Here is a 14,776-nt window from a genome sequence, read left to right as displayed (position 1 = left end):
GTTTATTGTTTATATTTTTCTTCGAATTTTGACCCTTAACAAGCAAAATTTAGTGTTGTATTTAGACCGGTCATATAGCACCAACTTTGGATCGGCGATTAACAGAAGGAGTCGTGCAATAACACAATCTATCGGTGACGTAACCAGACTAACTACAGGTTATAGAACACCACCTGTTTTCCCATAGAATTCCATGATAACATTAGACGTTTACAGCCTTCTATATATCAAAACATGTAAATCTAATCACACCTTTTTCAAGAAGTATCTTAGGTCCACAGAAATATCGGACGAAAAACATATGAATAGTCATAATTTATTCAAGTTATTTTCGTGTGAATGAGATGATCTCCTGTTTACATCTTGTGCATGGTGGGTGAAATTCATCTTATAATTTCAATACACATAAATTGTAGCAAATTTTGTCAACATGTATAATGAAATACTGTAAATGCAGTAAAAAGTTCAATTCTGAAAAAGAAAGAAATCCCTTATTTACATGGCTGGCCAATCATAACGGACAAACATTACCTTATTCCCAAGAATACGATTACTATATTTCCATAAAATTCCCTGTACTTTTTTGAACTGGTGATCGCTGACATGAACACCTTTAGGGTACATTTTACTTCTAAAGTAGACAGCCAAACTGTGCAACTGACAGTGTCTTTTAACCTCGTATTACTACTTTGAATTAAAACTTATTTAGAGTTATGTTGATGCAATCAACATCCCATTCCTACTTTGTGCTTATTGTATTATTTGCATACCATTTTCGTTTGCCAACAGGTAAAAAAGTTTTTAAAGCCATACAGATTTGTTCTTTATAGTAATTATAAACTTTTTTTATCTCAGATTTAATGCATATTTTATAATTTAGATTGTTTGCATATAAACATCTCAAGAAAATGTAATGGAATTCTTGGACCAAAGTCACGTAATTTCAAATAAAACTCGATTTGTCCTGCCTATCCTACATGCTCAAACATAGGAAATCCTCTATTTTCAGTTCATTAAAATGTGTTTAGATGGATAAGATTGCAATATTTTATGCCTTGCTAGTGCTGGGACTTGTCTATGTAAAGATCAAACATGTCAAAGCCTTTTGGTAAAACTCCTCAATCGACATGCTTAAACATGGGAAATTCTATTTTAAGTTCATTAAAAATTGTTTTTGACTGGATTATCATATTTTTATTCGTTGATGGTGCTAGGATATGTCTATAAAAAGATCAAACATATCACAGCTTCTTGGTAGAACTCTTTAATATTTTACGTCTGCCCTGCATAGATGTTATTTAATAAGCTAACTTTCACTGATAATTTGAATATTCCAACTTGATGATCGAAAAAGCAAGCATAACAAATATTATACTTTATAGTTTATTTTTGAAGAATCTGTGAATTCTAAATGGTGACATATCATATGACGGTCGCTGTCCGGTTGCTAATTGTGCTAACAGGTTTCCTACGACTGGCGACAGCTTGAATCCATGTCCTGAAACAAGATAATGCATTATCAGTGAGCAGCGAGAATCTGCGTCCCTTATCAATATTTTTGCTAATTAGATACTGATTGTCATTGCTTTAATCTTTTACTTAAGATTTGCAGAATAATAGTAAAAATATGTTTGTTAGTTCTTGGTCTGATAGGAGAGACCATTTCAAAAACAATAAAAAAATAAGAAAAGATAAGAGGTAAGGGTAGATTTCTCAGAAGCACAGAACACCAAAAACACAGCCTCAGAGACACGTATTTGCAACGTAGGCCCACAACAAAAAGAATCCGTAATGGAAAAATATTACAGACGGGCTGCTTCAAAGATGTTTCAAATACATATAAATTTATGCCAAATATAGACAGAGGGGGAGAACGTGGTCAGGGGTAAAAAAAGGGTGGGGTGGGGGTTTGGGGAGGAAGCTGAAGGGGAAAGTAGAACAAGGATGAATATATAAAGGGAATGCTACGTTCCTTAATCACAGCTACACTACAACGTAAACCACAATAGCACAGGCATTCACGTACCAAAGATAAACACACAACCACACCCAACTAACTAACATAGAATAACAGACAAGTAAGATACAAGTTTACAGTAGGGCACCGCTTTAGACTCACAAGCACACAAATGCACCTCTATAAGTAGGAAAAGACAATCGTGTACCGCCTTAGGATTATGGCAGCCAAAATAAAGAGGAGCCACGAAAACTAACTCAAAGTAAAGGGGAGGGGATGCAAAAAAGAGTGCAAATGCAAGGGGAAACGGCGGGGCGATAGGGGGAGTTCGGAGGAGGAGAAAACGCTTACAACAAACAAGACAACATACGCAACAGACAATATAAGACAGACAGAAAACCAGTTTAAAATAGGGGCACCGCCTTGGAACTTAAGAAAACACAAGGAAGGTGCAATATTTAAACTGCATTGTCCGCATTACCGATCGATATATAACCAGCTATGTTATTACTAATGTTATCAATCATATGATTACATATTGACCTTGTTACTTGTCTGAGGGTCAAGATAATTACCATAGGACAAATCAATGATGATTGTATCTGAACTATTTAACCGATCAAGTTGCTTGAATCCCGTATTGATTCGTACTGGTCCTTTTTCATACTGGACCGGATTTCCTAAATGTGGCTCAGCTGGGTTTGGTTATGACTCAATCCGTTTCTTATGTATACGATACTTATCTAATACTGTGTCTTATGATGCATAGTTAAGTAATGCTTTCCAATAATACGTGCCAGTTAAAATATCTTTTTGCTACAATACGTAATGTATACATTTGAAATTTACCTGAAAATCCAGCACCAAGCACAATATTTTTCCAAACTGGATGGACATCCAGTATAAAGTGTTTGTCTGGAGTATTCTAGAAGCAAAAATATATATCTGATTGTACAGTAAAAATTTGTCAGTAACAGTTTACTTCGTGGTTTTGATACGAGTTTTTGCAACATTTTAATTATTTCACAAACTATCATTATATGCAATTACCTTTATTATTACATCAGGATAATGTCAACTGGTCATTTGGTCGGTCAACCCATTCTTATCAAATCAATACTGAATGACCCATTCATCTGTTTACAGTTTAAAGTAACGTGTGATGAATACTTGCAGATTAATACAAAAAGTTTTTTTTAAGGTCAAAAAGTCAAGGTCTCAGCTATTTTTAAAGAGACTAACAAGCTATTTAAGTATCAGAATGTTAAAGTTCAAGATCACCATGATCTTAATCTTTGAACCTACTGCAATTGGTGAACACTTGACCACAAATGCATAAACCTTCCTCTTATTTTTTAACACTTTTATCCCTTGCTTTCTACATAGATTTAACTCATAATTATATGACTTCACATGTAAATCGTTTTGCTAATTTATATTTTAGACGGCTGTGAAATATGATTATTAATATGATATTGAAATTGTTGTAATGTAGAACGTACGAATTTCTGGATTGATCACACTTTAACATGCAACAGAATAAATTAAACAATTAAATGCAAGTATTTATTAAACAAACAAATATTCATGCATGTGTTTTATACGGATTGCAAGGTCGTGCCTTTGACTACATTATAATACATATATATGCATGATATACATGTATACATGTGGGCTGTTACGCTACAAAGTACCATAGTGTAAAGCGACAAATTATGAGTAAGGCTACTTTCAAATGCATCAAATGTTATAGATCTACATTTCCATGAAAGTGAGAATAAGGACCATTTATTTAAAAATCAAAGCAGGTCCTCTTTACAAATTTGGTATTTATATCTGTTTCTCAAACACTTCTTAACGTATTTTCAGGATCTTCAAAATAAAAAAGTTCATTTTACCGTGTTGCATCTCATATATAAAGACTGAGGGTATCTTTTTATCAGTGGGAGATTGAAATATCGTTCAGCAAGCGAACACAAGATGGAATATTTTCTCGCATGGCGCAGCCACCATTGAAAATGTAAAATATTATGATCACGAGTGAAAGATATTTTGATCTTCCATGTAAAACAAACATTATTTTCTTTTTATTTCATGCATTATCAATGTTTTAAACTAAATTTATGGAAATATCATAATCTTACAAGCGCAACACCACGTGAACTGTGTTATGACGTCAAATTGTCATGAGGCCACAAAATATAAAAAATGAAAACAAGTGTTAAATAGTTCTGTGCGATTTCGAGATTTTTTTGTTGTTGGAGATATCTTTATGTGTTGATAACTGTATACCTATATCTTACTGAAGTATATTTTGGTAAGAATTTCCGATTGATTACTTTTCATATTCTTTTGCGTTCGAGTGTAGTTCCGTACCAGAGAAAACTATCAAAATGATATTTACAGTGAAAATATCAAAAAGAATTTTATTTCTTTGATTATTTCCGTATTTAATTGGAAACTTAAAACAAATGATATTTACTGTATAAATACATGTTTCCGCAATCGTAGGTTCTTTCTCTAATGTCGGAAAATGAGTTGCAATGATCAGTTTCATTGTTTCCAAGACCCAGTCGTTCTTCGTACCATCTCTCTTGTCCGGGTCTGTGCTCGAACCTTCGTGCAGACATATCTATAATAACAATGATCGAACACTGGAAGATTGTTTACAACAATGTATAAGCTGTGTGTTTGCAGGTCAAATCTTTTGTTTATTTATTTCCATCTCTTTTGTTTTGAACTATTGTAATATTTAGTTGATCTGGATAAAGGCTAAATCGTACTAATTAGGATAATGGATACAATATTTCAGTTAATTAGATTATGTTCTACTTAAAATTATCCGTCATAAAAATTCTGGTATTACGATGTAACGTGTGTGAGTCTGACTCAAGGGTCGAATGTTACTCCCGATTTGAGTGGACTTTGACCGCTTTTATTATTCTCATGAATTGCTTTAAAAAATCAAGAAATCAGTTGCAAAAGAGGTTGTTTTTCTTTATTAAATCAATGATAGAAAAAACAATATGCAAATGCGGTAAGAAATAAGCTGTTATAGTTAAAATGATGAAAGTTGACCTTGACAAGTCCAGGATATTCATCCTCGGGAAGACCGTATATTGTATATTTCCCTGCCGCTGTCTTTGTGAAAAATGCCGGATAAGTCTTATGGTCAAACCTACTGCTATTATCTTTATGCTTCCAGTAATACACTTTGATCTCTTCGGGCTGTAATGTAACAAGTTTAAGCTAACTATCTGGAAACAACCCGATAAACATTGCTATATCAGGTCAGTAACTACAAAACGATATCTTTTCATAATATATTGGCACGATCTGCAGCCGATATTAGACCGCTATCTGTCAGAAATTATATTGGACCAATGTTACGTCAACTTTACAAACCTGATATCGGACCGGAATTGAAAACCATACTGGTCCAATATTTTCCTAATATATAACGCTTGCCAGGAAACAGTTAATTGACTGTCATTCTTTATATGACTATGTATTATATTATTATTGTTTTCATGCATTAATATCTCGCCAGCTTTAATACTAATTATAGCGAATTAAAGTAGCATTGCTATAATCAATACAAGTCTCACTCCTGGTGAAATATTAGTGTCGTAACTGCACAGCATGTATATGTATATATTAAAATAAATGTTGCTTAAAACAACAGGTTACTATAACACTTTGTCATAACAAAAGAGACAAGCGGAGACTTTTATATAATACGCACGTTCCTTTAGTAGCTAAATATGCAACAATTTTCATCATACATGTATAATCATAATATCAAGGAACAAATGATGGAAATGTCTCAGTTAGTTAATATTATCTTTTCAGCCGTCTACTTTGCCACCACGATAAAAGAGATGATGACAATCGGCAATTTCCGTGCATTTATGTATTCCCCTTATGCAACTTCGGCATTCTCCGGATTGATGCTCGTACGAACTACATTAGCAGCCCAAGAATGCCGAAATAGCAACAAAAGAAAACGTAATGAAACTTTTGGCGAATGTAAATACGGGTCAATGACCTTAAAGTAAAATATGCCAGCAGCAGTACTTGTAAGTCTGTAAGTATTTATGATGGAACTTTTTATGCCCCCGAAGGGAGGCATATAGTTTTTGAACCGTCTGTCTGTCTGTCGGTCTGTCGGTCTGTCAGTCTGTCGGTCTGTCCGCAATTTTCGTGTCCGGTCCATATCTTTGTCATCGATGGATGGATTTTCAAATAACTTGGCATGAATGTGTACCACAGTAAGACGACGTGCAGTGCGCAAGACCCAGGTCCGTAGCTCAAAGGTCAAGGTCACACTTAGACGTTAAAGGATAGTGCATTGATGGGCGTGTCCGGTCCATATCTTTGTCATCGATGGATGGATTTTCAAATAACTTGGCATGAATGTGTACCACAGTAAGACGACGTGCAGTGCGCAAGACCCAGGTCCGTAGCTCAAAGGTCAAGGTCACACTTAGACGTTAAAGGATAGTGCATTGATGGGCGTGTCCGGTCCATATCTTTGTCATCGATGGATGGATTTTCAAATAACTTGGCATGAATGTGTACCACAGTAAGACGACATGCAGTGCGCAAGACCCAGCTCCGTAGCTCAAAGGTCAAGGTCACACTTAGACGTTAAAGATCATTTTACATGATAGTGCATTGATGGGCGTGTCCGGTCCATATCTTTGTCATTCATGCATGGATTTTAAAATAACTATGCATGAATGTGTGACACAGTAAGACGCTGTGTCGTGCGCAAGACCCAGCTCCATAGGTCAAAGGTCCTAAACTCTAACATCGGCCATAACTATTCATTCAAAGTACCATCGGGGGCATGTGTCATCCTACGGAGACAGCTCTTGTTTCATCTTACCTGAAGTTTAACCTTGATACCTAATCTTGGAAGAAATTTTGCAGCCCATGCACCCAAAGTCAACACTACAGATTGTGCTTTATGGACCGACCTCGTTGTCTTCACCGATACTGTATCACCAGGAAAAAGATCTAACATTGCTTCACCGTCTCGAATAGTACCACCATACCGTACAAATTCACTCTAATAAAAATTATTACTGTATTATTGTATTATTATTTCTTTTTTTTTTTTTTTCAAAACAAAACGAGCCAGTTGCGATCTGCTTTGGTTTCTTCAAATATATTGTAGTTTAATCATCTCAATCTTTTTAATGCCTTTTACGCTTTTTTGTAAGTCTTCTTGGATAAAAACGTATCTATCTCTATCAGCCCAAATCTCTGCTACTCTTGGCTGAATTAAGACTTAATCAAACGTTTCAAAATATATCTGTGTCATAAAATTATGTATCATTTTAATGATAATCATGATCAATTTATTTACTGAGAAATATGATAAAAAATATTAGACTGGTATCATCATGCAAGGAGGTTGGGGGATATCGGAGGGGAATTATGTAAAACCAATGGTGACACTATATTATTGCATTGTCAGGATTCATGCTGTTCGCTTTCAAAGCGTATTGCAATTAGAGAAACCGTTAACGAACGACAATGACGACTCAAAAGTTTAGAATATTCACAATCATGCAATAAAAATGATTAAGATTTTCTGTCTCTGGTATCACGAAAATAGGAAGATGTTAAAGACCCACCACAAAGTAACTGTATTCATTTCTGTTTCCATACTGATTTGCATAAACATGGGAAATAGAAATATTCAGTTAGAGAATTGCAGTTGCATAATTATATAAGGCCAAGATAATGTGTTTAATGTATGAACATTTTTTTTAAAATTAATTTGGTAGCATGATCACTTCTATATGTATTTAGTTAAGTTTAGACCATACTTTGTTTCTAACGCGTAAGGTAGTGATTCATCTAATAGTATGTTTTTTAAAAGTATACTGAAAAGAGATTTTAATTATTAAAGAAGTTGTGAAAACACATTTATCAGGAAGGGCCTAAATTTTCCACCTGTCACACTTGTACTTTAGCTTAATCATACATGTATTATCAGAATGAATGTCATGAAGTGTGTGGGGACAAGTAGGCCACCAGGTTGTGGTGGGTCTTTAAAGACTTGTATGTTCCTCTTCATAGAACACCATCCATTGTGTTACCTGAAAAGCACTAAGCATTTTGTCTGCTCGGAGAATTCCGCCGGTCTTCTCAAGCACAAACTCATAGTTATCCGGAAGTTCTATATGCGGGTATCTTTTGCGCTGTTCCTTTACGTCAAATGTTTCATGCGGAACATGATAGTCTGTCAGACATTGTTTTGACTCTGTAACAAGGCTACCACCTTTCGGTCCATACTCAAGATATTCGCAATTTCTTAAAGATATCAAAAAATATTGCACATATTTTGCAAAAAGATAATTAAAAACAAAACAAAGAACGTGTAAAATCTTGGATCGTGTTTCGTGTTAACGCATACAAAATCTAAAAACTGAACTTACTTAAAGTCTTAAGTCGTATCCAAGATTCAATCTACGATTAATCACAATGAAAAATATATATGTTAACATGTGTAAGGGATATACTTTCCCTGTTAAAAGCTACGACTGTGAGAGTACCTTTAAATCTATGGAAGGGGATATCCGCCAGTCCACAGCCTGGGAAACCGTTGATAATATTTTTGCTTTGTCAGAATAAATCGTACCTACATTAAATATCCCGATTAATTTGCGCTAATTAGTGTTAATTGGCATTCATCGTGTTTCTGATATTACCAACGCCTGGGGAAATCTGAAGGAGTTTCAATGTCACCACTGATAATCAATTTTCTATAAATAGCCTAATTAACATTTGATCATATTTGCGCTTGTTTGAAACGAAAACAAGGCAATGCTGCCTAAAATTCGGCAATTTTCATAGAGATCACTAGGTCTGCATTAACATAACATCTTAAAATTTGAGAGCTATGACGTACATTTATGTTTATTCTGACTATTTAAAAGTCGTTACAATTTGCTGGAAAAGCTTTTGGAGTTAAAAACTGGTATTTCTCTATGGCCAGGAAATGTTCGGAAACCTTTGCAAGTACACGATTCCGATCTGTCTTTTCCGTGAGAATTCCTTTTCTATTTTTTTACTATGGATTATTGCTTTCAGAAGTTACCGTTCTTTTTCATACAACTGCATATCTTGGGTGTAATAAAGGTGGCGCTGGTTTTTGATCCCAGATGACCCATTTTCAAACTTGGCCTAGATTTTATCAAGGTTAACATTCTTACAAATATTCATGAAGATCAGTTGAAAAATACAGCCTCTATTTCATACACAAGCTTAATGTTGACAGACAGACGACAGACGACGGACGCCGGGCATCGAGCGATCAAAAAAAAACTAACCTGAACAATGCTGAAAAAAAACTATAAAAAAAAACTAATTATTAAAAATAACTGCAAAGTATTCAATATGATTTAGGTAAAATACGGTTACAGTCACCAAGCGTGAAAAAATCTGATTACAAGTCTACTTTTATACAGGTACATATTTAATGGCGTTGTACAGTAAGTTAAACATAAAATTATGATATAGCTGAATAATCACAAAATGCATTAAAATACCCATTTCATAGGTTTAATATGCAGTACATAGTTTCAAATAAACATAAAAATATAGGCAAGACAGTACCACAAGTTATAATAATACCTTTAAGTTACTGTGTTTCCTAAAACAATACATAAACAAGAAATATCTTTAAAAATGATAGTCGGCGAATTGTAATAAGGAAAGACGTTTATGAATTTTTCATCTAACATTCATCTTTCATCTAACATTTTTCAAATTGCAAAACTAAACACCGCACTTTAACAATTTAAATGGTTCTCTTTTAATTTTTCGCAAAGGTTTCGTAGCGTTTCAATTTTGTTTCGTTTATCCTTAGACGAATAATTACAGCAGTAGTCTGATGAAGATTCATGAAGGGGTTCATGAAAAGAGGCCATTAAACGTGTTTATATTTTTAGCTAAATTGGTACCTATCCCCATTTGTAACAAAATAGCAGGAGACCTTACGATATTGTTACACATCGAGTTTGATAAAAATCCATTACATTCTAGTGGTTAATGCGAAGAAAGGCATATCTACTTTTAGCTATAGTGGTCCCTAATAGGGCCCAACTTCCTATATAAATAAATTTGGAAGAGGACCTTATAATGATGCTCCAGACCAAGTATGACAAAGATCCACCAAGCTGTTCATGAGACGCTGTATAAATAAAATCTGGAAAGTAGATCCCTCGGAAGCACCGAAAACAAGGCAAACAGTGAAAATTGCAGACTCGGTTTGATTGAGTCTGTTCATGGGCAGTAATGGAAAATACAACACTGCCCACGCCCCCTAGCACCGACTTAAGCAGTATTCAATCTTCGAATCTAAATGAATTGAAATCAATGATCCCGAAGAACCAGAAAATAAGCAAAGTTTGACCGTAGTCATATCACATAGATAAACTGTATACAGCGTACCTTCATTTCAGTGTAATGAGATTCAGTCATTATATAGCATATATATAATGAAACAGATTTCAACTGAGTTCAATATTTGCATACCATACTAAAGAAAAATATTCATATAATAAATCAGTTAAATAATTTATAACAAATATATCAAAGCAAACAAGTACTCATTTTAATATGCAATCTGAATAAGTCACAAAAGCAAGAAACCTTTTCATATACAGACGACAATTGTAACAAGGAAAATCTTTTAAAAAGCACTTCTCTACATAAAAGACTCTTATCACACCCTTATTCATGTGATACGCAGACCGTATTCAGCTCTTTCTTTAATTTGATATATGTTGGTATTTGAACAGGTTTTTATCATTTTTATTAAACTTACTTATCATTTTGAGATTTATCAATATTCTTGCTAAATATACTGAGCAGAAGTTAGCTTTAAAACTGTGAACAGCGTCGTTTAGGATAAACGCTTTGTCAACATTTCGCTCAGCGTAGCACAATCAACAGAGTGAAAGAAATTGACACTCTCGTCCAATCAGGCAGAGTGTTGCATAAATCTTCCATTTTGATAAATTATCTATAATGCGTTATCAAGCAGTTTGATTTGCAAACTGAAGTCACGTGGCATAGGTAACGAAAACGAATTTAGACGGCGTCGCCGAAAAATCTTTGAAATAAAGTGTCTTTATTTAGGACATTGACTGTTGCTGCCTAATACTCAAAGGTACTTTATTCCAAGGTCTTTGACCTACAGTACTTAAAATTCTGTCATAAAAGACTTTCGTTCATTCAATAAAATAACATAGCACTTCTGGATAATAGCTGAAGACCTCAATCGTAGCGAAAAGGGACAGACAATATTGAGATAAAAGCTCTGTCGGATAGACTGGTGCATTTCCAACGGAGTAACTGTACAATGGCACAATTCAAAGGGATAAGAGACTTGCCATTTTGTGTAACACATTGAAGTAGTCAATATAGAATTGTTATGAAAGTATCAGATAAATACTTTTACGTTATATCGATTGTACCTTTTATTGTATGTATATGATTTATGTACATGATATGTTAATAAGTACTGTTTAAACTAAATACTTACATAAGCATGCGTAAGCAATACTAAGTCACGTGACAGGTAACAGTCTTGTGTTACAAATATAAGTAGCATTGACACAAATGTCAGAAAGCTATATACAAACCAATTATATGCCGAATCATTTATATTTACACAAAAAGCTGCTCTCTGCATTCAGTTTCTAGTTGTGCCGTTAGTTCGAACGCCTCCTTCATCATGTTAGCGTAGATAGTTCTTGCACCATAATTACGTCTTGTTATTCGAGATTTTCCGTGAGAGCTCCCGCGGTTGTGCGGTAACGTAAACTATTAACAAACAGTATTAATTAAGCACAGAAACCTAGTTAGCCTTCTTAACATGAACCTTCTAAACTGTTAAAATAAACTCCTTGAAAGTGGCAAACAATTTAAATGATAGGTCTTATCTTCAAAGAGAAAAAACGTCATTTGAATGAAAATAATTATTTTTAGCAGTTAAAATCAACATTTTCAAAGTATAAGTTAACAGCATAAATTTATACATATACTAGTAATAATGAAGGAAAAACTGATTTTCATACGTTTCCGGTTTGTTTTCATTTTCTTTGTTGTTTTTGTTATTTTTAAATTGACACGTATACTTTTCATTTTTTTTAAGTGAAGGCCATCCCTATGGGAGAAGCATTTCAGTATGGCTGGGAATCTGCTATGCTAGCCTATCATTCTTGGTCATTGTGAGTTGTAGAGTCCACTCAATGTTTTGTTATAAGATAAGTTCCTCTAAAACCAATGCTAGAAGGAAAAACGGACGTTGTAAGTTGTATTACATCTATTGTTTTGCTTATTGGCGTCTTTGATTTCAATTGATCTCCTGCTTAATTTTATCCATTTTTCCATCAATAATGACAGTTTCATCTAGATTTCGAAATGTCTTCTGCCAAGCACTGAGGTGAATGTAAATAGGACTTTTTGAACGGGGTTTCTTGTTTTTGTCGTCGAATGTGAAAATTTTATATTCTTATTCAATGTTCAGATAGGGTAGTGTGCTTGATTTTTTACTGGACTGATTTGCACCTCACGCAATGTTTCATAATGGGTGTCAATGGGAAAATCATAACTTACATAACATTTTCGCGAATACATTTTTTTTCTACAGTGTGTATTTTGAGGAAACTTCTCACAGTTGTAAATAAACACATGGCCTATAATTTGGTGAAATAAAATGTATAGGTCCATTTGCTTATTTTTAGATATTTGACCATGATTAAAGGGAACCGGACATTTCACGTTAATTTTAAGACATTATTTTGAATTTTAACGTGCCACATGTTTTAATATCATATTTTGACATTAGAAATATAGCAACAGTGCCATTGTAACAAATTTACTCACAGGTTTCGATTAATTAATAAATTGATTTTCATTTCCGTACGCCGAATCCAGCCTCTTTCTTCGTTTTTTGGAAAAAAATCACTTCCGTTTTTTCAAACGTGCATAACTACCTTAAATGTATGAATATTTGCAGCTGTTATGAAATTATCTTTACATGCATTGCTTATAATATACAAGCATTTTCAATGTCTTGTGCTATTAACACTGTGCAAAATTTAAATGACGTTCTTCTTGTTTAGATACTTATTTTGAACGGTTAAACAAAAGAAAAGATACCAAACGGTCACCTGTTCTAGTAACAACGTCCGTTTTCCATCCTTTGCAAGGCTGTACGCTGTGGCAGATCCTTCTATTCCTGCACCAACGACAATGACATCATAAATATTACGTTCGCCTTCCATCTCATTACGTTTTCAATATTGCATGTCACCAATATAGCCTAAATTATCAGAAAATGTCAAATAATAACTCATGTGTATCTTATGAGAAATGTTCTAACTAATATATGAATAAAGATCCAAAAAGTCACAATATGTGATAACTCGAAAATATATTACAAATCTATTGCCAGTGCAATTAAGTTCTTTTTACACTACTAAAATGTTTTTACCATTTTAGTAGTCTGAAAAGAACTTTATCCCAATAGATTATATACTTACTAAATGAACAGCTGCTTCAAGGATATGTTACAAATCGTTGATGAAAACTTTTTTGTTACTTTTTTATATTTTCATGTATTCTTTATTAACAAGAAGAATAATGTAGAAATTAAAGTAAAACAGGAAATATCAGTATACCTCTGCTGTTACATTTCAGTATCGGTTTAGGTAGGTTGTATATTAATTATTTCATTACTCTTGAATGGATTTTGTTCAATATGGCGCAGAAAGAGAAAATAATATCATTGCCTACCTAGCAGGGAACGTATACATTTGTCCGAGCACGCGCCAGGGGACAGATATTCCTGTCTTTCCCTAGTAAAAACCTTGTCTAAAACAGCGTGCACTTAGGTGACGTTACATAGTACTGGCACTATTGTGACGTCATAAACTATATAAATAATGTCAGGAAATACCCAAATCTATTTGTCTCCATGATCTATTTTGAACGTGATAAATGATCTCAAATGTCTTTCTGTGTAAGACAGCTGCTTTCCCAACCCTCGGGACAGCTTAGATAGAAAACCTCGCTTACGCCCGGTTTTCCATTTCGCGCTGTCCCTCGGGTAAGGAAAACCCTGTCTTAACAGGCAGGCATGTAAGATTCTTATTTACTATAGACGTTTTTCGTACTTAATAAACGTTAATTATTTTCTAATATTTTTTTCCAAACTTTAAAAGAATTTTGAAACTTAATTTACATTTTCTTGAAATTGAAGTCAAGACTTAAATGCACTGTTTTGACAAAAAGCTTAGTACAAATTTACCTGCGCCATAAGTTTTAAAAGTCGTTTCAAGAATAATGAACATATCGTTAACAAAACTTCCCAAAATCGACGCTAAAAATAATTAGTCCTAGAAATTTCCTCGTGGGATAACCCCATTGAATATTTTTTTATGAAAAATAACGTATTGCATATAATAAAAATAACTCATCGAAATTGATATTTAACCTTTTTCTGTTCTGATGTATATTTGCGATCCTTCTTCCTTCATGATCTATATACAGACAGTAAAAAGCAACGCGTGACGATGCATGATATTAATGTACATATTTTGTATTAGGTTTTTATGTCATACTTTGTTACGCATTGATATGTTCCTTTACAACTGAATAAAGTTTGCACTTCATGACAGTTTTCTAATAGCGACAATATCACAACGAGTCGATGTAAAAGGTTTAAATGCATTATTTCGTTAAGCAAAGCAAAAGTGTCTATCCTATCATCGTTTCGTTAAAATATAACAA

At 33.8% G+C, this 14,776-nt stretch overlaps 1 protein-coding gene across 1 annotated transcript; it reads right to left on the bottom strand.

The window, feature by feature from the left end:
• Positions 1 to 300: 300 nt before the first annotated feature.
• LOC123535267 (peroxisomal sarcosine oxidase-like) lies at positions 301 to 14,615 on the bottom strand. The gene is made up of 9 exons (XM_045317857.2): positions 14,481 to 14,615; positions 13,156 to 13,307; positions 11,652 to 11,803; positions 8,071 to 8,284; positions 6,849 to 7,031; positions 5,036 to 5,185; positions 4,440 to 4,589; positions 2,807 to 2,882; positions 301 to 1,498 (listed from the first exon to the last, which is right to left on the bottom strand). The coding sequence occupies exons 2-9, from the start codon at positions 13,267 to 13,269 to the stop codon at positions 1,377 to 1,379; spliced, it is 1,161 nt and encodes a 386-aa protein (XP_045173792.2). The 5' UTR covers positions 13,270 to 13,307; positions 14,481 to 14,615; the 3' UTR covers positions 301 to 1,376.
• Positions 14,616 to 14,776: the final 161 nt, after the last annotated feature.

The sequence above is a fragment of the Mercenaria mercenaria genome, chromosome 12 (genome assembly GCF_021730395.1).
Source record: "Mercenaria mercenaria strain notata chromosome 12, MADL_Memer_1, whole genome shotgun sequence".
NCBI classification, from domain to species: Eukaryota; Metazoa; Mollusca; class Bivalvia; order Venerida; family Veneridae; genus Mercenaria; species Mercenaria mercenaria.
The sequence above is the reverse complement of the archived record's forward strand: the minus strand, read 5'-3'. Positions and strand labels throughout refer to the sequence as shown.

Coding starts and splice junctions, on each gene's coding strand:
- LOC123535267 (XM_045317857.2), bottom strand. CDS start 13,269: ATGGAAGGCGAACGTAATATTTATGATGTCATTGTCGTTGGTGCAGGA. Junction 11,804..13,155: donor GGACGTTGTTACTAGAACAG/GTGACCGTTTGG, acceptor GTTTGTTAATAG/TTTACGTTACCGCACAACCG. Junction 8,285..11,651: donor TGCAGAGAGCAGCTTTTTGT/GTAAATATAAAT, acceptor GATATCTTTAAG/AAATTGCGAATATCTTGAGT.